The sequence below is a fragment of the Leuciscus leuciscus genome, assembly GCF_965113295.1.
Source record: "Leuciscus leuciscus genome assembly, chromosome: 1".
Classification (NCBI taxonomy): Eukaryota; Metazoa; Chordata; class Actinopteri; order Cypriniformes; family Leuciscidae; genus Leuciscus; species Leuciscus leuciscus.
The window spans coordinates 39481392-39505204 of NC_138725.1; the positions used below are offsets into that span (position 1 = coordinate 39481392).

Here is a 23813-nt window from a genome sequence, read left to right on the forward strand (position 1 = left end):
GCCGATTTGTGTCATGGAAGTCCAGTGATGAAATATACGTGTCCAGGAAATGTGGCTTCACTCGCCGTCACCTCGTGGAAAGCTGAAGTAGGCTCAGATGTAGATGGCACTTTTTGCATTGATCTTTGTGCCGTTGAATTTTACCGTGCAGCATTGGTCAATCTATCAATTAGAGGAACAAATCAACAATTCCTTATTTTTTTATTTGATCAAATATACCAAAACGGAGGTACGGACCAAACTGTAACTTCTGTGTACCGTTACACCCCTAATATATAGCATTTACATTAATCGTTCTTTTAAAACGTCTCTCTTTTTCAAGCTGAAAGCTGTTTAAATCATCATTTTTACAGCCATTTCTGAGTTATTGTTTGTGGCTTTGTGTGCTGTAAAATTGGATAAAATGTTTACAAAAAAGAAGGTTAGTGAGTGCATTTGTTTCACTCTGAAATCATTTTAACATGCATTTTGTTTACGTCTTATAACTTTGCAAAAGAAACAGTGGATTTTTTAATGTTTACAGATTGGCCACATTCGTTTCTATTGTAAGTGTCTCACTGTAAACCAAATTTTGGCTTTTTTTTTGTTGGTAGATTGTACCAAAATATCTTTGAATCAAGTCCAATTTTTGTGTGTTCACATAGCAAGTGTGACACAAGTCACCAAGTTTCGTACCCTTCAGATTAATTAAAACTGTGGTAATCAACATTATGCTGTCAACAAATACTGTCAATTGAGCTTAACTTTTACAGAGCTCAGAATTTCCTTTTAAAGGAAATCAAAATTTCATTTGATTCAATCATGGACCCTTCTAAGTACCGTATCTTTCTCTTCGACGCCTCTTGACAGGTTATTACCGCGAGGGTTTCCTGCAGGTTCAGCACGCGGTGGACCGAGCCATCATGAAGGCCTACAACAGCACGACTGCGGCGGCCCTCTTCAAGGAAACGCAAGTGCTGCTGGCCCGCTTCCCTTACCCAGCGTTCATCTACGACGTCTTCATCCTGGCCATCCAGAACCAGCTGCCCCTGCTGCTAGTGCTCAGCTTCACCTACACGTCTCTGAATATCGTCCGCGCTGTGGTCCAGGAGAAGGAGAGGAAACTAAAGGTGAGGAACTTGTTGTGTTGAAAGAAAATAGATTATGTTGGTTTTGATGCAAGATAACTAACACTATAATCGTCTTTTGTTTATTGCAGGAGTATATGCGCATGATGGGTCTCAGTAACTGGTTGCACTGGAGCGCCTGGTTCCTCATGTTTTTCCTCTTCATTTCCATCTCCGTCTTCTTTGTCACTGTGCTCTTCTGTGTCAAGGTAAACAGAGGCACATTGGTGATTCAATCTGTTCTTTAAGTACCTCTTCCTTCTAGAATTATAATGTTTGCATTTCTTTGTTTGTTTTTTAACTCCTTGACAAGTAAACTTGAGGGTTGAGAATTGAGAACCAGTTTATATTCAGAACAAGTTCTACTTGTTCCACAAAAACACTGGAACCAAATTTTTTTTCTTGACGTTTCTTGAAAATGTAATTTTTTTCACTGTTGTTTTCAATGTTGTACAACGTACTTAAAGGGATACTCCACTTTTTTTGGAAATAGGCTCATTTTACAGCTCCCCCAGAGTTAAACAGTTGAGTTTTACCGTTTTCGAATCCATTCAGCCGAACTCCGGGTCTGGCGGTACCACTTTTAGCATAGCTTAGCATAGATCATTGAATCGGACAAGACCATTAGCATCTCTCTCAAAAAAAATGACCAAAGAGTTTCGATATTTTTTCTATTTAAAACTTGACTCTTCTGTAGTTACATCGTGTACTGAGACCGACGGAAAATGAAAAGTTGCTAGTTTGATTTTCTAGGCTGATATGGCTAGGAACTATACTTTCATTCCTGCGTAATAATCAAGAAACTTTGCTGCCGTACCATGGGTGCAGCAGGCGTAATGATATGACGCAGCGCCTGAAAATAGTCGACCCTATAGTCTACCGAGCTGGGGACTATTTTCAGGCGCTGCGTCATATCATTAACGTTTCATCATTTGATCATTTCCGCCTAGAAAATCACAACTTTTCATTTTCCGTCGGTCTCAGTACACGATGTAACTACAGAAGAGTCAAGTTTTAAATAGGAAAAATATCGAAACTCTTTGGTCATTTTTTTGAGAGAGATGCTAATGATTTTGTCCGATTCAATGATCTATGCTAAGCTATGCTAAAAGTGGTACCGCCAGACCCGGAGTTCGGCTGAATGGATTCGAAAACGGTAAAACTCAAATGTTTAACTCTGGGGGAGTTGTAAAATGAGCCTATTTCCAAAAAAAGTGGAGTATCCCTTTAAAGAAGATACAGTATGCATGGAGTTTTGCCCCCAGAATTTAATTTGATTTAATTAAATTTTTTAAAATATATATTTGTACCTTTTTTTAAGGTATTATTGTAGTATAAAATTTAGACAAGTTAATTGTGTCCTCAAAAATAATACTAATGAAATCGCTTTACAATAAGGTCCTATTAGTCAACATGCATTAACTAGCAATGAGCATAACATTTTTACAATATTTATTAATATTTGTGAACATTAGCTAATAAAAACTGTTTTTTTGTAAGATCATGTCAACTGAGGTCCATTCAATAATATTAGCAGATACAACTTTTGATTTTAATAATGTTTAAGTAAATGTTGAGATTAGCATGAACTAAAGGCCCGTACACACCGGGACGAATTTCGCGCGCGATATTCGCCGACGTTTAACGCCTCATGACTAAACAAAGGGCGCCAATGTGAGTGTGCACACCGACGCGAAAAACGCCACGCGTAAAAGCGTAATTTTTTTTTAAACGCCTCGGGTTCGTTTTTTTGGTTTGACGCGCCGCGTCAAAAACTATCCGACCAATGAGATTGCCGCTTTTGCTCACGTGTCTGGAGCTTCTGAAGTTACAGTAAAACACAACTTGGGGGCGCTCAAACACAAAACGGTCTTGCCGAGCACACATACGTAACAGCGAAGAAGATATACGCCAAGTAGCGTCTACACTGCCAGGGGGGTAATCGAGCTCTCGATTTCCGTACCACCCCCGGCGGCCGCCATTGGCTATCAAGCCTTCACCTGCTGTTAGCATCCCATTGACTCCCATTCATTTTGGCGTCACTTTAACAGCGAATAACTTTACATCTGAGGCGTTTAAAGACTCCATTTGTCCATTATTTATTTCTAAAGAAACACGACAATGTATAAAATGCTCCATTACTTTGTATCTTACGTTATGACCCCGTAGAAGCAGTTTTTGTAAAAGTAGGCTAACGATAGCGTCATAACCACGCGACTCTCTGGAAATTACCGTAGAGACAGGAGGAGAAGCTCGCAGTCAATCGGGGGGACGTGGAGGCATAAAGTCCGATAAAGTCAAGGGAGAAGCCCATAGAGAGTCATAAAGTTGCTCCTGCTCCTAGCTCATGGACAGCTCCTACTCACACTCTCCGTCTCTGCAAGATTCGGAAGGGAATGATTCAGATTTTTCTTGGCACAGCTCCTAGAAGACTTACAACTGTCAGTCAGGCTGCTCACGTCACATCCACGTCGTCAAGCTCAGTTTGAGTCTGCGCAGTACGCTCGGCAATCAGGAAATGAGTGCTTCTAATTTGCTTCACTTTTCTCCGTTGAAACCTATGGGGTCGCTGTGTCCAGTTTATATACTGTCTATGTACACTGCCCATAGACAGACACTGCCGGGAAGAAATGACGAGGAAGATGCAAGGCAAGACGAATGTAGAGCTGCTGGTCTCGTTGGTGTCGGAATACAGAACTATATGACAAACGCGACAGCGACTACAAAAATCTTGTTAAAAGAGAACTGTTATGGAGTGGTATTGCAGAGTATAGACTGTTATGGAGTGGTATTGCAGAGTATAGACTGTTATGGAGTGGTATTGTATTTCTGTTTTACATTAAGCGCCATCTAATGTCAGGGAATGAATTTGCATGTTCACTCAGCTCATCGTCAGCGGAAATCGCTTGGGTGTGAACACAAAAAACGCGTTGAAAAACGCTGGCGAATAACGCGCGCCGATATTCGTCCCGGTGTGTACGGGCCTTAAGATTAATTAATGCTTTAGAAGTATTTGTCATTGTTAGTTCATGTTAAATAATGTTGTTAACTAATATTAATAAATGGAACCTTATTGTAAAAATTAACAGAAAAGGAAAAAATAACAGATAATAAATAGGAATAATTACTAAAATATAAAACACTAACACAACACTTAATACAAAGCTTATTATGTACATGTATAAGTCAAATAAATACTTGTATAAAACTAAAAAATATAAAGTTAGACTATAAAGTTGTTTTCTTTAATTTGTAATTTGCATGTATTATATGAAATTTGACCATAATAATAATCATAATAATACAATTCTCTCAACCAATAAATAAATAAATATAAATTCCTCAGCAGCAAAAATGTCTTGAATATTTTCATCTATATGTTTCTGTACACGACATTAGGAGTGCAATTAATTGTTAATAGATTCACTAAGGAATCTGAATCATCAAGAAAAATGGGAATTGATTCCCATCTTTAGTATTCCATACTATTTACTAGTTTTGTCAAAGAATCATAATGTGTATGTCTTGTTTTCTATCAGGCCAGTCCTAACGGATCGGTGTTGACCTACAGTGACCCCACGCTGGTGTTTTTCTTCCTGCTGGTTTTTGCCGTATCTACCATTAACTTCAGCTTCATGATCAGTGTGTTCTTCTCCAGGGGTGAGTTATCCATCTACTCTTATTATCGCAGAGTGTAGTAGTTATTATGCTGTATTCTCTGTAGGACAATGATAGGACGCTCATCTGAACACATACGCAGCGGTTTTTAATCAAGCAGGCTTATTTCGGTGTAATAGACAAAGCCTCATAATCAAAGGTAAGATATAGTAGAACGTGAACGAGGAGCAAGAAAAGGTGACCAAAGGAATGAAGGCACAAAATAGGACGTGTTCGGTATATCTTTGTCTAAATACATGCACAAACATTATAAGTTACTTGGTAATTACTTGGTAAATTAATATTAACTAAGATTAATAAATGCTGTAGAAGTATTGTTCATGCTTAGTTCATGTTAACTAAGGTCATAAACTAATGTTAACTAATGAACCTTATTGTAAAGTGTTACCAGATACTTATTGTTACATTCACACTTCGCATGCATAAAGCTTTTGAAAATCAGCTCTCCATTGTGCGTAACCTGCTCTACTTCTTTCTTTTCTCTGCCAAACGAAACCACCAACTGTGTAAATGCAGGTAACCAGCTATGGGAAAATGTTCAGGTTGCAGTTATTGACCCTTTTTGATGCTTGAAATGCTTTTAGTGAGTAAAGGCAGAACTCGTGGCTGGACTTCATTGCATTTGATTGGTGCTTGTGTGCATGGCGGCCCTCACCTGAGCTAATAATAAGATATGTATACCTGCTTTAAGAGGAGGCCATTGAGATTCATCAAGCTTTAACTGTTCATCCTGATGAAAAGAAAGAATGTAAAATCAAAGGGCTGTTGGTGTACAGACCTGCCGCTTTAATCAGTTTTGGAAACTCGTTATGGAAACTACACTGATTTGAGAATAGGTCTTTTTACTTGCAAAGGACATTATATGAAGCTTGATTGAAAAAGTGCATAACCGATCCCATTTAATGCAAAAACTCTCCAAGTCTTGATTTTGTTTTTGGGATTTACTAGAATAGGTTTTAATGCTTGAATGTTCAAAAACACATGATTTTCCACATATTAACATTGTCACCTCTTGTCAGTCTGTCATTAACGCTCTGTTTAGTTCCTGTCTCTATGAAGCCCCTCCTTCTGAAAAGCTCAGTGTGCTCTGATTGGTCGGCTGGATCAGTGTGTTGTGATTGGTCAAGCGCTTCAAGCGTGTTTCGCTCCTTTACCATAACCATGAAAATAACATCAAAAGAATGCAAAAACTCCTAATAATCCGTATACAATGGCTTGTTTTATTTTAAAGTTTAATTAAACTTGAGCATTTTATTGACATGTTCTTGTTTTGTTATAACACTCGTGGCCCTATCAGAAACCTGGTGCGCCGTTTTTGGCTAGTTTCAGCCCGACGCAGTTATCATTTTCACGTCCTGTGCCACGTTGTTTAAATAGCAAATGCATTTGCGCCCATCTTCTTTTTTTTTTAAAGAGCATATTAGTAATGTGCGCCTATCGGCGGGTCCACAACGCGCGTACACTCTGCTTATTACACACACAGGGACGCGCAGCAGCACACAAACTAGCCAAATATTACAAATAAAAGGATTACATTGTAAAAGATTATTTTTGTGTACATAAACATATGGTGGAATCCGACTTGTCCCGTAGATGGTCTGCTCGTTCCTCTCTGGAGACGAGTTCAGTCTTTTCACTATCAAACTCCGTCATGTAAATAGCGAATCCGCCATGGCGCGAGCGCTACTGGCTTTTAAAGGGAATGAGACTCTGATTGGTTTATTTCACGTTATGCCCAAAACACACCCATTACTCATTAAGAGAATAGGGACATTTTAGACCATGCACCGGGTGCACCGACCATTTTTCCCGTCGTTTAACTAGCAAAAGTGGATTCGGACACGTCCCTAAGTGCACTTTAGACCATGCACTTAGATCGTTAAAATAGGGCCTTTAATCTTGCAGTCACTATTTGAGAAGGTTTTATTTTTGTGGTTTTCTACAGCTGATATATGTGATGTAGAACAAGGTTGGCTGTTTTTTCTTCTGAAATCGAATCTGTGCGGTTCAACGACCTTATTCAAAAGCCTATAGAGACTTGTCCTCTTTTGGGTTTAGAGAGGCTGAAAATGAACCTTAATCAACACGTCCTGCTACTGCCCATTCAAACCCCAAATGACATATTGTTGAGTCTGAAGAGGCTCTCCGCATCTATGCGTCCCTTTGAGATCTGAATATAAAAATAGCCTAGTGTCGTTTTCTTCCATTTGTTGAACAGCAGTGCCACTCTTTTCTCCCATCACCTCTCTCTCTCTCTCTCACTCTTTTGTGGCTGGTTGAGGGTCGGAGGGAAGGATGTTCAAGACCAGGGTTTGAACTCATTCACATGTCCATCCTTCAATCCCACACACTGAAACTCATGTCTGTCCAGGTCACATTCACCCAAAAATACATCAAATATATTGAAAATGTTACAAAAGATTTCAATTTCAAATAAAAGCAATTTTTTTAATTATGTTTTTTACTTTCTATTCAACAAAACATCCAGAAAAAAAATTCATCATGATTTCCACAAAAATATTAAGCAACTGTTTTCAACTTTGTTAAAATAAGAAATGTTTCTTGAGCATCAAATCAGCATATTTGAGTAATTTCTAGAAAAGGCAGGCTTCCATACATTTCTCTCTGAATTTACATTAATGTAATGTGAAAAATAATGAAATGCCATTTCATTTGATTTTAAAAATAGAATAAACCATAAAAATAAGTACTATTTAAATATTAAAGTATTTATACACAATGGTAGTATTTATTTTGTTGCCTTTATTTAAATCTCTATAAATTATTATATTATAGTCATTTTATTTAGAGAATCAACATTTTGAATAACTGGAAATGGCACAAAAAAACATTTCCATGCACTTTATGGTATGATCATTTGTAGGGGAAATTGTGCCTAATTGACGTAAAACACGATGCAAAACATTTTGAAGATCTTATGAAGGCATCTTAAAGAAAAGTATAATTTCTTATGTCTTTCTTTTTCAGTGCGTGTGACGTAAACATGTTCTTGTGATGTTTTCATATAATTGTAAGCACAACCTAAATGTCGGTGTCATTCTCTCCCATAGCGAATGTGGCGGCGGCAGCAGGGGGCTTCCTCTACTTCCTGAGCTACCTGCCGTACGTCTTCCTGTGGCCTCACTATGACCTGCTGTCACACGCCCAGAAAGTGTCCGCCTGCCTCATCTCCAATGTGGCCATGGCCATGGGAGCCCAGCTGATCGGCATGTTTGAGGGCAAAGGTCAGGGGGTCGAGCTGAACATGACACTATAGTTGCTCTAATAATGCTGCCATGCACCTGATGCTCATGTCTTATGTTGTCCTCAGGGACAGGCATCCAGTGGCATAACCTGTTTGATCCGGTAACGGTGGACGATGACTTCTCCATGGCCCAGGTGATCGGACTGCTTCTTCTGGACGCTGTGCTGTACGGTCTGGTCACCTGGTACGTGGAGGCGGTGTTTCCTGGAGAGTATGGAGTCCCTCTTCCATGGTACTTCTTCATACTGGTACGTATTTCATACGTGCACATTGTCTATAGCCATATTCTTGGTCACTATAAGCTGTATTGAAGACCTTGGGCCGGATTCACAAAAATCTTCTGAAGAAAAAAGTTTATTCTTTTTTTCTAAATTCGTATAAGTTTGTAAGAATGTTCAAGTTCTTAAAGGGACAATTCACCCAACAATGAAAATTCAGTCATCATTTACTCACCCTCATGTCGTTCCAAACCCAAAAGACTGTGGTTCATTTTAAAAACACAAATTAAGATGTTTAATAAAAGAGGTTTCTCTCTCTTCATTGAACGTCTATATAAATTTCATTTTTGGGCTATCCCTTCAAGAAGTCAATTATTTCAGATCAGATTTGATCATAAATTCCATACATTTTATTCCTAAAGTGGGGAACAAATCAGGCTTTATAATGTAAAAAACTAACACCATTGATCTGAAGAACATTTAAAAAATCTCTAAAACTATTAAGAATCTTTTGTGGATTGGAAAGGTTCCATGGATGTTAAAGGTTCTTCACTGGAACCATCAATTTTTTTTTAAAGAATGTAGTCACAAGTCTAACTAGTCTTCTGTTTGAGTGCATTGATTATTTCCTCAATCCTCAAACTTCCTCGTGCTCATCACATGGGTTGGCGTTCTTGCGAAACTGGTCAAAACAGTCTTACTTTGGCCTTGTGAACTTGTCGCAGTGGTTAGCGGTTCACCTATGAGAAGTTTTTAAAGTGTGAGTGAGTGAGGACTGGAGTGCCTTGATCAGAGGCCCTTGAAAGACAGGAAGCATTTGGTCTCGGCAGGAAAACCTTGCTTTATGTCATCATGACGGCCAGGAAGTGCATGCACAACCTTATCTCCTGACGTACAGGATTTACTGTAGGGTGTGAAGAGGGAGGGTACGAAGAACAGCGACTCGGTTTGCGCAGAGCTATTGTTTATGTAGGACACCCGTTGCGTCAGTGCTTGTGTTTGCAGACTGGCTTATCATCGGGCCGGTAATAAAGACCCCGCCGGAGTGAAAGTGATATGGAACAATGGCCTCCTGGGTCACACCTATGACTCGGTGGTGTCTGGATGTCTAGCATGTTTATACACAAATGACTTGGTGTAACACAGTTGCTGTCTGAAACCAGCATAAAGCTACAGTATTGATTATAGATAATTGCCATATTTTGTAGCCAAAATGTTGCTAATATGACCGCACCTTTGGACATATGTTTTCTCTCATTAACAAGAGGAAATGTTAAAATTATCATGTGATTAAAGTTTTAATCTCGGCAGGATTAAATCCCCTTTATCGTGAAACTTTTAGCCATCATCAGGGCTCAACAGTGTGAGCGTTTTACTCACATTAGGTGTGTCCGAACTGCAAAATGTATTTAGGAGCATGTGTGTTAAAAAAATTAATAATAAAAAATTAAGGTATTAAAAAAAAGGGTTGTCAAATATTTGACCTCCTCATCTGCCCTCAGCCCTCGTACTGGTGCAGCAGCCCTCGTGTGGCCTTTCTGAAGGAGAAGGAGGATGACGAGGAAGCCGAGAAGGCGACGAAGGGGGAATTTATCGAAGAGGAGCCAGCTGGACTGGTCTCGGGGGTCAAGATCAAACATTTGGCTAAGGTATCGGATGCACCGTGGTTTGCATTAATATTATTAGATTCACAGGGGACAGATGGCAGACTCTGTGTGTGTGTGTGCAAGGTCAGTGTGACAGAGACATGGATTTCCTCTATAAACTGTTGGAGAAGGTAAACATGTGGATCATTCTGTCGCAGGTGTTCAAAGTGGGCAATAAGACCAAGGAGGCGGTGAGGGATTTAACGCTCAACATGTTCGAAGGCCAGATCACTGTCCTGCTCGGTCACAACGGTGCGGGCAAGACAACCACACTATCAATGCTGACAGGTGAGAACACAGAAATTTAGTTTTAATGTACTTTAAGTTTTTTAAGTTGTGTGACTGTCCCTCTCAAATTGCTTTAGGAAATGTGATTCTTCAGTTCATTTGAATGGTTCATTTGAATGAACTGGTTCAATAAATGATTCATTTGAATCATATCTGTATTGTGTTCCTTGAACAATGTACATGATCTGTTTTGTAGCTATTTAGCATTATTTGTATGATTTAGTTGAATTAAGGTGTTGTATTATAGGTTTAATAATTGAGTGTTTAGTGTAAATCTAAATAAAACAGCTCTTTTTTTAACTGAATAATGTAATGAGCATTTAAATCATTTTTGTCTTGGTAAATAATGCATTTTAAGCTACTAACAAAAAAAGTAGCTAAGTACTTTTTTTAAACTAGCTTGACTGTTTAACTACGTGACCAGATGTCCCGGGACAGTCCCGAAATCTAAGCTGCTGTCCCAAATCCCGAATCTGGCCCTAATTGTCCCTCGAAAATTATACTAAAGCAAAATCTTGTAGTTATTTTCTGATAAAACATTAAAAACTGTCCGTGGAGGTTGAGTCGTCCTGCAGCCAGCCCCCGCCGGCTGCTCATTGGCTGCAGCATCTTTTGCAGCCGCGAGGACAGTGAATGTGCAGGCAGCCAGTCGTAAAGGAGTGATTGATTGGTCGCGGCACTGTGTGCAAAAAAAATACTTCGGCCTAATGTCTGATGACAGGTTACACAAAGCAAATCATCCACACAATTATTTCGTTTTTCTTATTTAATGACTGACAATTTAGTTGTAGGCCAAATAATAATTTTGGTATAAGGCTTATTAGCGTTAGGCTATAGCCTGAAAAGGTCTGATTTACGCACTGTTACAACAGTCATAGTTTGTTTTTTTCACAATGACATTTGAGTTTATGATTTGAATGTTGTTTTATTGTGGCAGACTAAAGACTAATGACAGACTGTTGATCTTTGAATAAAAATATCTTTTATTACAGGCTATGTAGTCTAATATCATAGTAGGTACATATATTGATCATAATATCAATATAAGTTATATTATAAAAAGATAAAGCTTTTTTAAATATATCACAGTTTAGCAAATTTTTGTTAGCAGCTTGTATAGCTACAAGCTACAAGCTTTTAATTTACCTTGAAAGTATGAGAAGCTTGAAGCTTATCTCTTAACAGTTACACCATTGATTCTGCTCCTAGCTGTAAACAGTGATAACGGAGGTCAGTCAGAGTAGAACGCTTCTTTACATCATTCAAATTCTCTTTCTTTCTTCATTCCCAGGCCTTTTCCCGCCCAGCAGCGGCCGTGCGTACATTAACGGTTATGACATATGTCAGGATATGGCTCTGATCCGGCGTAGCCTGGGTCTTTGTCCGCAGCACGACGTGCTCTTCGACAACCTCACCGTCCGAGAACACCTGCTCTTCTACACGCAGGTAGACACAGATCACTCGAGGAGGTCTATAAGACACCTAACTCTGTGATCTTCCATATAATATGTTATACATGTTTTCTGGTCAAATGTCCGACATGCTCTTTTTTTTAATTAACTTAAATTCGAGATGTCACAAACCAAACCAAAATCTATAAAGCTATTAATTTAAAGATGTTGATTATGTATACAGAAACAATACAAGTTATCTTTATTGCAAAATATACATTTATACACAAATATTTAAGTGGTTTGAAAGCGTCAGGAGACTGACTCGTTTATGTCATAGGTAATGGGCGGAGCTCTTGTGGAGTGATTTTGCTTGTCGCTAGTCTCTGACAGGTGGATTTCTTTACAGAATTATGAGTAATGTAGTTTTCGACAGGAATTACGCTCAAGTCCCCGTGAACTGGAAGTTGCAACAATCTTTTCTCCAGTGTTGTGACGTATTTCCAAGTGAAGGGCTTTTACTTTAGCGCACCTCCTCCATCCCTTGCTCATAGCAGATTGGCAGCTGAAGGGTTGTGGTTAAAGATATTCAACCCAAGCCGTCAAACTGACTGGAGGAACGCCATTCCAGAGCGGAAGCAAATGTTCAGATTTTGATCAAAGATTACCACGACAAACACATTTTTTTCTGTTACTTGCACGGATTTGTTCACCAGAAGACTAATGATTTGCGCTAACAAAGTAAATAGAGTAAATTCTTATTTCATGACGACTTAGAACATGATTAGTTAAAAAATAAGCTGATAGTTGATGGCTTAGACAAAAGCATATGCCATCGATGAACTTCATAGCTCACATTAGGCCTGTTTTTAACAGTTTATAAATTATCGATAAAAATCAATTTCCATGTGGAGAAAATTAATGGGAGTTTTAGACGGTTGCAGTCTGTTTAACATTGAGATGGATCTTTACATAGCTTGTTTCTTCTCTTCAGCTGAAGGGTTACCCTCGTGAAAAGATCCCCGATGAGGTCGACCGTATCCTTCGGATCCTTAATTTAGAGGATAAGCGTAGTGCGCGATCCAAGACCCTCTCTGGTGGGATGAAGAGGAAGCTTTCCATCGGCATTGCTTTAATCGGAGACTCAAAGGTCAGACAACGGAAACTTTGTTTAAACCACTGCTGTTTTATTTCACAGATATTTTATGTTTAGCAAATGCTTTTATGTTGTATTTGCGTAAATTTTTAAAAAACATCTTCATGTTTATCCAGGTTGGTTTATGCTACTTAGCATAGTAATGCTGGTTGTATAAGTTAGATGAGGAAAGGTTTCCTATTAGCGTTAGCCACTCAAATCCTGAAGAAACCCATTGTTTCCCTGTAGGTGGTGATGTTGGACGAGCCCACCTCAGGGATGGACCCCTCAGCCCGACGGGCCACCCGGGACCTGCTGCAGGGCGAGAAACGGGGACGTACCATCCTGCTCACCACACACTTCATGGACGAGGCCGACCTGCTGGGAGATCGCATCGCCATCATGGCCAGTGGGGAGCTCCAGTGCTGCGGCTCGCCGCTCTTCCTCAAGAACAAATACGGTGAGACCGCTGCAAGATCATGAGAGGAACAAAAAGAGGTTGTCACGAGTTGTTGATGCATAAAACGTGCTAGCAGAGATGATAGGAAGAGATGGGTACTTGAGTAGAATGTGACATTTCCCAAGTCCAATATGGTGGCTATAGTAAATTTAGAGTAAAGTCGTGTTTTCAAGATGGCAATCACACAAACCAACTTGCTCCTGTAAGGGCTTTGCTTCTACCTAGAGAAGTCCCAGGGGGTTTTCAGACCTGTAGATCCAATTGCTTTGTTCTGAAACAGGGACTTAATTTGTTATATAATGTTGCTTTTCCTTTTTGTTTTGGTTCGCTTTCACAAGGCAACATTTCAAAGCATACCAAAATTTGTTTATGCAAGTCACATGTGAGTAAAAACTGTCCACTTAATAGTTAGAGTTTCCTCTGCGTCATCCATCAAGATGATTGACAAGTTCGTTCCGTGAGCTTGTTGTGGCTTTATCTGTAGTTGTTGAGACACATAAACACTTGAATGTAGCTGTCATTCCCGCTCAGGGTTCTTTTCCCAATAGCATCGTTAGCCAACTATGGTCGTAAGTTCTGTCGTTATCAGCATAGTTCAACGAGTCCGTGTTTCCTGAAAACATAGATCCAATGAAAATTTGCAAGTAGCATCGCAAAGTTGTGTGGTTGGAACGACAACTCTCGACCTGTGGTTAGAAGCAGAGTTTCTTGTTTTTATGACGTGGGCTTAATAAATCCTTATCTTGGGCAAAATAAGCAAGCTGACATTCATTACAATCTATATCTTTTATTTAGAATACATACAAATGTCTATTACGTCTTTTAGTTTGTCGAGATTTAAAGCACCGTGTATGAAGAGTGTGCATCTTTGTACGAGCTCTAATACTTAAGAACGAGCCTAGATTGAATCTAGAAATTAAGCAAAATAACTGAGGAAAATTTGAACAAGTCCTCAGATGCCATGTCTGTAATATATAGCAAAACATCTAGCGTTAATTCGATCTCAAGGATTCGTTAAAATAAGTTATTACTCCACCATCTGCGTGACATCGTTAACCAACGTGGTTTCGGGAAACAGTCGTGACTAGCAAGTTTGTTTCTTCAACGATGCATCGTACTATGGTAGTTAAGCAGTGAGTTACGTCATTGTACAGGAAACGCTTCCCTGACTGATAAATTATTTATATATAATATAATTTTTATATATACATTTTTTTTTTAGGGCTGTACGACGATTAATCGCATCCAAAATAATAGTTTGTATAATATATGTGTGTGTACTGTGTATAAATATTTTGTAAATAAATACACACACACACGCATGTACTGTATATATTTAAGAAAAGTGTTTATTTATACATAAAATATTTATAATAATATTAAAAATATAGCATATACATGCAAATATTTCTTAAATATAATCATGCATGTGTGTGTATTTATATTTATACAAAATAATTATACACAGTACACACACATATATTATGTAAACAAAAAACTTTTATTTTGGATGCGATTAATCGTTGCACAACCCTAAAATTGTATTTAAAATGAAATATATAGTTAGAGCGGGAATCAAGGCTTCGTCAGGACAGCATTCTTGCTTTCTCTTTGGTTTTCAACTGCAATCAACTAATGTGTTCACTCACAGAATCAGACACTGCTGCTTTAAATTCCCCATATTGAATAATTATACCGCTTGGTTTTCGTTGGCCCGTTGGGTCGGATTGCTTTCTCACCTCAACCGAACTGCTCGTTAAGGTGATCTCAGAGAGATTGTTTTAGTGTGGATCCGAGTGCGATAGCCAAGTTCACATATTCCTAAATGAACCCGAACTAATGGAGAAAACACACCGGGTTCCAAAACAAGCTTGGTGTGAAAACGCCCTCAGAATATTTTTTTTTAATTTATTTTATTTATCTAAACCTATCCTCTTGTACTTCTCTCAGGTGCTGGTTACCACATGGTTATCGTAAAAGATGCATTTTGTAACGTGTCTGAGATCACCCGTCTAGTCCGCATGTATGTGCCTGATGCCACTCTAGAGAGCAGCGCCGGCGCTGAACTCTCCTACATACTGCCCAAAGAGAGCACCAGCCGGTAAGACAACACTCAGACACAGCACATATTAGATGCCTGGTTTTTTTAAAGTAGCGTGTTGAAACCATATGTTGCTTGCAATACATTTCAAACACTAGTTTTCTACATTGTCATCACATGACTTCATAATTTAGCATTTTTAATGCAGCGAGTGGCGTGCTATTATTATTTTTAGACGATCCAATTTTGTGTCTATTTGAACGAGTCAAGTACATTGCATAGTGGGATATGATATATTTAATGTGGTGTGCTCTGGTTGTGTACTACAGATTTTGGCAAATGTGGTCATTTGCATAATAGAATTTGCATACATTGAACTGCATACTAAAAAAAAATCATGTGCAGTATTTTAGTATGCTGTTGCAAATGCACCTTTGCTCCTGTCGAATCCTGCTGAAATCATCCTTACATCTGATTTTGAAGAGGTTGTGTTATTTCAAATCAAGGTCCTCATCATCATTGTCTTTAATCAATAACCTCGATTGCACAAACTCAGCTGGTACTTCTAAGCGACAATGAATTATGAAAAAAAGTACTTTGGTGTATACAGATGAATGAAGCGCATGAGGCTTCAGTCTTGGGTTTGATTCTTGTGAGCTGCCATAGCAACAGATGGACTAAATTTACCCATTGATCTGTTTTTTAGTGAAGGTCCTGAAACAACAGTCTTCTCTGTTCATGACACACGCATCTTTCTCCTCAGCGACTCTGAATCTCCTCAGTGAGAGAAAAATATCATAAAAGCACTTTGTAAAAGAAATGCTTCACCTCAAAAGGAAAATGATGCCATTTTTGATCCTCAATGTTCCTGAATGTACAAAATGTTTGTGTTTTCGTGGAACCAAGGTTATTATCGTAAAGCAGTTCAGCTAGTTGCCAACATTTTTCATTTTCTTTTAGTTTAAGTTAAAGCACTGAAAATAACTCAAATGAAAACTATGGACATATTTTAAACAATTTTAAAAATGAAAAAATAACTTAACATTTAACTAAAACAAGAACAGAAAATATAAAAATGAAATTTTATTCAAAATATTAACAAAAACTATTATAGCATCTCAATTATACTAAAATAATACTATACTAAAATTAAATAATACAGAATTTGGATGATGGCCAGCAGCTTCAAGAGCCAAAAAGGATCAGATATGTGGTACATCATACAAGCTTTGAGTGACGTGAGAATTATACATTTGCATTTTTGTTGAACTGAAATGAATGGATATGGATGGACTCTTTCTCTCCAGTCTCAGCAGTTTGAGCAGTTCTTGACTGTCCTGTCTGTTGAGGCTTGAGTTTGCACTGCGCTCTCAGATCTGGTGTTTCTCCGCAGGTTTGAGCTGCTGTTTGCTGAGCTGGAGATGAATCGAGACGAGCTGGGCATCGCCAGCTACGGGGCGTCCGTTACCACCATGGAGGAGGTTTTTCTCAGGTATCTGACCACAAGAAAAGTCTCCTATTGATAAAAGCTCCAATTTTTATTCAGTAAAGTTTTTGGAGTTGTGACATAATGTTGATCCCCCATCTTTTTCATTTAATATTGTGTTCCGGTTTTCCACACTGAATTAAAGCTCTGTGAGAAACTGATTTCCCACCGGCTCTTGACTCACACATATTTTTCCCCTCCCTGCTCCTGCCAGTGTTATTTTAGGATTATTTATTTATTTACTATTGTATAACTTATTAACATTTTGAATTGGTTTATAATTGTATATTTTCTGTTTCATATTTACATTTTATTATGTGCTTTTTTTGTCCTTTTGTTTATTTTTAAATATTTTTATATAGCTTTAATTTATTTTAGTCATTTAAGAACTTCAACTTATTTATTGCAATTAGTTTTCAAGGCAACATTTCAAATTGTTCATCTAGTATTTTAATAATACAGCTGAACAAAAACAATTATTAATAGTTTTAATGAACAATAACAACACTGGGCTCCTCTTCATAAACAGCTTTTCATGTTTACATATTGTCTCATAATAAACTACGTGAATATGTTTGCTGAAATGTAAACATGAAATCGGATGTGGAAAAACGAATTAATTGTTTAAATTACCATTTTGTAAACAGTATGTTCCCTGATTTTAACACTGACCGTCCACTTTGAAATCATGCCACGTATTCTGAATGCTTTTAGAAAAGAGACAGGATCTCTGTAAACACATTAGCAACTAAAAAGAATCACTTAATTGGATATATGAGCTGATTCTTTTAAAATAATTGATTTGCAGGGCTTCTTAACCAACCATGTTATTGAAAACACATCCTGCGTGAACATGCTCAATCTCTGGTGTGTCATTCAGAGAAGATTTTCTAATCAATTCTCCTTCACATTCACAAAACCTTTTTCATGATGGATTTGGAGAGCTTAAATGCAGTCCTGAATCTTCAGCCATTAGCTGTAGGACAGGGTTCGGAGTGACAGGTTACAGTGACATCATTGCTTTCTCTCCTTCAGTGTACATAAAATGTAGAGCCCTTCTACATTTTATATAACCACTTCTGTGTAGGCACATTGAATGGCTGTCTAGCTGTGTTCCAGTAACAGCCACTTTCATGCAGATCCTCATGTTTGTTTCGTCTTTTTATGTAACCGTGTGTGATTGCGTGCGCTCAATCTCTCAGGGTCGGGAAGCTCGTGGACTCCAGTCTGGATATTCAGGCCATCCAGCTCCCTGCTCTGCAGTACCAGCATGAGCGGAGGTCACATGACTGGACCATGGACGACTCCAGCAGCATCAGCGGCATGACTGACGTGACGGATTTCACCGACAGCGGCACTATGATCTCAGAGGACTGCTCCAATATCAAACTCAACACCGGGGTCAGTGCTTTTAGCGCTTGGCAAACTAACTGAGCTTTTTTAAATGAGGTGATATTACTTTTTTAAGCAGACATTAAAGGTGCAGTAAGTGATTTCTGAGAAACGCTGTTGATATTTGAAATCACCAAAACAAACATGCCCCTATCCAAAATGATCACACTTCTATCTTGATAGCTCCGCCCCCAAATTCATGAACACACTATGCGACATAGGCACTAATGAGTGTATACGCCCCTTACTGCTGATTGGCTATTGGCTACAAGTGTGTTTTGGTGCTCTGTCCGATCCACTTTCCACAGCATTTCTCAGAAATCGCTTACTGCAACTTTGATCCTATAATCTAACATTGAATGAGAAACCCAAGCCAGAATATTATAGACACGTGGACCATAGAGCCATGCAATTACCTGTCAGCGACTTTTGGACCACTCACAATACTATAAAATAATAATAATAATAAATAATTGCATACATTCACCTCTTGATCCCACTGTGCGTTTTCCAGGCTTTTTGTTCTCTAATAACAAAATACAGCAGGAAATTAATAAAGAAGAATTGTTTTATTTATCAGCTCAAGGTCAGAGAAAGGAGGTGCTTCAGAAAATGTTGTTGAGGAGGTCACATTAAGTAGTGGTTGTTTTATTTTTGTTTCTGTTTTATAAAGGTATTGCAGTCCTGTGTGGGACATTTTATATAGTTTAATACCCTTTTTAAAAAAAAAAAATTTTTTTGCAATAACATCAAGTAAAATTGTTAGTATTAAAAATCAATTATTTAATTATTTTAAACTGTAAAAAAAAAAAAAAAAATCTAGTATGGGTTACAGGGTTGAAAGTACTAAATGTTTTTGTCTAATAATTTTTCGTACAATAGCTTTGGTATTTTGGTTACTTTGGTTACTTCCTTGAGGTGTGAGACTTTTGTGCAGTATTTTTTTTAATGACCATTTTCTGTGGGAGAATAAAGTTTGTTTACTATATATATATATATATTTATTTATTTATACACAGGCATACAATATATAGAAATATCATCAAATATCATAATATATATATATATCATCAAATATATATGCATCATCAAACATACACACACACACACACACACACACACACACACACACACACACACACACACACACATTATGTAATATTATGACAGCTCTAATTGTAATATATTATCAAATGTAATTTTATTCCTGTGATCAAAGCTGACTTTTCAGCATCATTACTCCAGTCTTCAGTGTCACATGATCCTTCAGAAATCATTCTAATATGATGATTTGATGCTCAAGAAACGTTTCTGATTCTTTGATTAATAGAAAGAACATCAAAAGAACAGCATTTCATTTATTTGAAATAGAAATCTTTTGTTTACATAAATTGCATGTGTCTTTGCTGAATAAAAGTATTAATTTATTTATAAAAGGATTAAGATGGATGGATAGACAGAATAGTGGTTCTCTCTTTTTGGCATTTACTGTTTTTATAAACATTATTTTCTGCATGTTTTTATCCTCAGGCCAGACTCTATATGCAGCAGTTCTACGCTATGTTCCTGAAGAGGGCGCTCTATAGCTGGCGCAACTGGAAAGTGATGGTGGCTCAGTTCCTGGTGCCGCTCATCTTCACAGTGGTGGCTCTAGTGGTGGCCCAAACCGTCCCTAGGAGCCATAACTCACCCCAGCTCCGCCTGGCACTAGAGCAGTACGGCCCTACCCACGTACCTGTGGCCTTAGATGCCCACGCTGGGCCGTTGGCTGCAGCTCTGGCTGAGATCTATGCCACACAGCTGCCTTCCCAAAGAGCCACTGCTGACACTAATATAACAGGTAACGCTGCTCTTATTGTGCTAGTGTGATACGCAGTAGCTGCCTTGACAACATCCTAACATTTGTCTGTTCAGATTTCTCAGAGTACGTGCTATATAACGCCATGCGGGAGGGCGGAGCTTTCAACGAGCACTGTGTGGTGGGCGCTGCTTTCAGGGGCAGATCCAGGAAGTACGCTGAGATCATCGGCTACTTCAACAACCAGGGCTACCACACCTCCGCATCGGCGCTCATGCTGGTTGACAACGCTCTCTACAAGCTACTAGCAGGACCCAACGCCTCTATCCGCACTGGAAATTACCCCATGCCCCGCAACATGTCCGAGGTGGCGCAGAGCCAGCTGTCTGAGTACGTGCCAGCTTTTGGACTCCATTTCATGTTTTCCTAAATTCCATTTTAGCTTTTCCCAAATTCTTTGTTTTTCTGGATTCCGTTAGTAAATTTTAATCATCAAAAATAATGTCTTATCAATCTAATTCATAAAACTTCATTAACTTGTTAACATTTTAACAATAACAGGGCCCTAAGAAAATGCCTTTTAGTTGTTGTTTTTTTTCCAGAAATTCTGTTTTAATTTTCCTGGATTCTGTGTTTTATGGTATAATACTTGTTTATTATGAAAAATGGTGGTAATCAAATTAAGGCATAAAACTTTAAATTAATCTTTTACAACATAATCAAGTGTAAAATGTAACTTTTTTAGCAAGAAGTGTTGCAAAACAGAGTTAAGATCTTTGCAATCTTGCTTTTCTGCGTTTTCCGTAACAAGCATTTTGAATGGTGTTTTGACAATTCAGAGCCATCGAATTACGAATACGAAAAAAAACGCATGCGAAAATTTCAGACTCAGTGTGTAAGGACCTTATTATTGCTTTAAGAAGTATGTGTAGTAGACAAATATGTAGCTGAAACACATTGCATAATGCAGACTTCATGTTTAAACCGCAGTCTTTTTACAGTATAATATAGCAATTTGAACAAACCCAGAACCCTAACCTTGGCACATTTAGCTGTTTGGTTGTTTCATCGATCTTCCATTTTTGTCTCTACAGGGGTCAGACAGGCTTCGCCATCGCCATAAACCTCATGTACGGCATGGCGTCATTAGCCAGCACCTTTGCCCTGCTCCTCGTCTCTGAGCGGTCGGTGAAGTCCAAGCACTTGCAGCAGGTCAGCGGGGTCTACCTCTCCAACTTCTGGTTCTCCGCCCTGCTGTGGGACCTCATCAACTTCCTGTTGCCCTGCCTGCTCATGCTGGTCAGTATGAACGTGCTGTCTAGGACAGTACTTCTTAATCTGGGGGCCTCATCACAGTTGCAAGATGGCTCAAAATGTTTTAAAATAAGACAAAATGTGATTTAAAATGCACTAAAACAGCTCAAATGTAAGCTGATGTCATATATTTCTTATTTTAATAAATTCCCTCATTTTTTGTTTGTGAACCAATGTTCCCACAGTCTTGGAAAACCTAGACATTTTAAAAGTTCCATTTCTAGACCTGGAAAAGTCATCGAAAGTAAAAGTCATGGACACTTATATAACCAATATATATTTTATTGAAATGAAATTGCTATTTGTGAGCATAAAAATAATTTGTGATACTAAAAAGTGCAAACTCTGAAGAACATTTCAGTTTTAAAAAAATTATGGAATTGTATTATTTAAATTATTTAGAATCATTTTATTTTATTATTTCAAGTAAACGGTATTAGAAAAATAATTAATAATATTTAAATAAATATTTAACTGTTTAATTCTAGTTATTTTGCCACTCCTAGTCTCTGCAAACAAAAAAAAAAGTAACAAAAAAAAAGAGCAGCTTTGTCTTTACAACAGTACCAGAAATATCTTGGGGGTCCTTCATATGTTTTACAAGGGAGTCAAAGAAATTGAGAACCACTGGTCTAGGACATATTTATCATTTGACATGCAAGAACAACATATTGTCTCAGAACTTCATAGACCTTAGTCCCAGCAGGCGGCATTTGAAAAAGAGCCTGTGTATATTCTGTGGAAAAATGCTCAAGAACTGTTAACGGAATCCTGGGATTAAAGGGGTCATGAACTGGATTGTTTTATTATTTTATAATGTTGCCTGGGGTGCCCTTATAATGTTAGTATGATTTTTACATCAAAAATTGTCATAATTTATAAATAAAAGCCATTTTTCCAAGCCTGATTTCAGCCTCAGATTTGAACGCTCTGTTTTAAGGGGCGTGTCTGCTGTGAGACTGCAGTGCAAACGCCCACTGCTGTGATTGGCTGACATGGGTGCATATGAAATAGCTAGTATTACATGAACTCTCTCGAAAACTTTTACTACGTTTTTACTATTACAACTATCGAGATTAACAAATCGTGAAAAGTATCGTTTAAAGCATTATATTTAAATCTATTCCATCACATGAAAGGTTGCAGCATGATGAGCACTGACTGAGCAGATGACAGACAGTCTGTTGATCGCGTGAATAAAGATCTTATCATTGCAACGAAATTTTTGTAAAATGTTTAGCACAGACACCTAAGCCAGTGGGAAGGGTTGTAGGAACCGCGTCATTAAAAATGAATTTAATCCACTGGTCCCTGATAGTTGGTCCGTTCTTGGGAGAGAAAAAACATTTCCATGTTGATTCTGGCAGTCAACAACAGAGCAACTCACATGTGCACCACGTTTCTGCATCTTTCACGGTCGAGTGCGTACTTCGAATCGGAATTCAGTAATGACGGCGCTCGACTGAATATGAGGGGGAGAGGGGCAGGGCGGGCTTCCTGCAGCATAGGTCTGCGGTGTCCATATATGGTATATCCTCCGCCGACTTGACGTCAAGTCGGCGCAGAAATTAGCATCACGTATTTGAGTGCGCGTGCACGTGGGCTGGTTGACGAACCCCAGGGGTAAACAAACGCTTCACTTTTAAATATCGGCTTCCCGGCCAGTGTATAATCGTTAGGCAATCATAACATACATTTTTTCTCTTGGAAAAGTGAAAATTACAGGTCATGACTCCTTTAAATTAGAACAGGTTCTCTACTATGTCGTCTGCTCTGACTGAATGTCTATATGTTCAACTAAGCTCAACATTCTTGACGTGTTTGTTTTTTTTCTCTCAGGTGGTCTTCCGAGTCTTTTCAGTAAAAGCGTTCGTGGCCGACAACCACCTGGTGGATGTTCTACTGTTGCTGCTTCTGTATGGCTGGGCGGTGATTCCCCTCATGTACCTGCTCAGCTTCCTGTTCTCCACGGCAGCCACAGCCTACACGCGCCTCACCATCTTCAACATCATCAGCGGCACCGCAACCTTCCTCGCGGTCACCATCATGACCATACCTGGTGAGAAACGCATGTCCACACTCGTGCGCTCAGAATGCTTTTCATTTCTTGCAAGAACTTGTATTCACACACCTCGTGTTCTTGTGGTCCAGAGCTGAATCTGCTAGACCTCTCCCATATACTGGATAAAGTCTTCCTGATCTTCCCGAATTACTGCCTGGGCATGTCCTTCAGTGAGTTCTACCAGAACTACGAGATCATCACCTTCTGCACCTCCAGCATCGTTGCCAAATACATCTGCAAGCACTACAGTGAGTGATCGGTTCTGTTTCTGGCGTTGCTCTGGGCAGCCCCGCCCACAGTGAATTGTCCAAAATTTATGAATATGATGGATGATTGGAAATTATAAATGGATGTTAGAAACTATGGTTAGTTAGATATGAAGAGTTCTATGGTTAGAATTGATGGATGTATGGTTATATATGATAGATGGATGTTAGATATGAAGAATAGATGGTTAGATATAAAGAATGAATGGTTAGATGGTTAGAGTGACAGATTATGGTTACATATAATGGATGGATGGGTGGATTGTT

General features: G+C 38.6%; 1 protein-coding gene across 1 annotated transcript in view; it reads left to right on the top strand.

Annotated features, from left to right (window-relative positions):
• abca3b (ATP-binding cassette, sub-family A (ABC1), member 3b) overlaps positions 1-23813 on the top strand; it is a 68879-nt gene that overhangs the window by 18376 nt on the left and 26690 nt on the right. Inside the window, exons 6-23 of the mRNA XM_082182426.1 lie at positions 850-1109; positions 1199-1315; positions 4646-4766; positions 7856-8029; positions 8116-8297; positions 9770-9916; positions 10072-10201; positions 11493-11647; positions 12587-12742; positions 12977-13187; positions 15138-15288; positions 16622-16720; positions 17917-18115; positions 19637-19946; positions 20021-20294; positions 20999-21203; positions 23058-23277; positions 23370-23528. Of these exons, the coding sequence (XP_082038552.1) occupies positions 850-1109; positions 1199-1315; positions 4646-4766; positions 7856-8029; positions 8116-8297; positions 9770-9916; positions 10072-10201; positions 11493-11647; positions 12587-12742; positions 12977-13187; positions 15138-15288; positions 16622-16720; positions 17917-18115; positions 19637-19946; positions 20021-20294; positions 20999-21203; positions 23058-23277; positions 23370-23528 (3270 nt within the window). The remainder of the gene's footprint in view (positions 1-849; positions 1110-1198; positions 1316-4645; positions 4767-7855; positions 8030-8115; positions 8298-9769; positions 9917-10071; positions 10202-11492; positions 11648-12586; positions 12743-12976; positions 13188-15137; positions 15289-16621; positions 16721-17916; positions 18116-19636; positions 19947-20020; positions 20295-20998; positions 21204-23057; positions 23278-23369; positions 23529-23813) is intronic.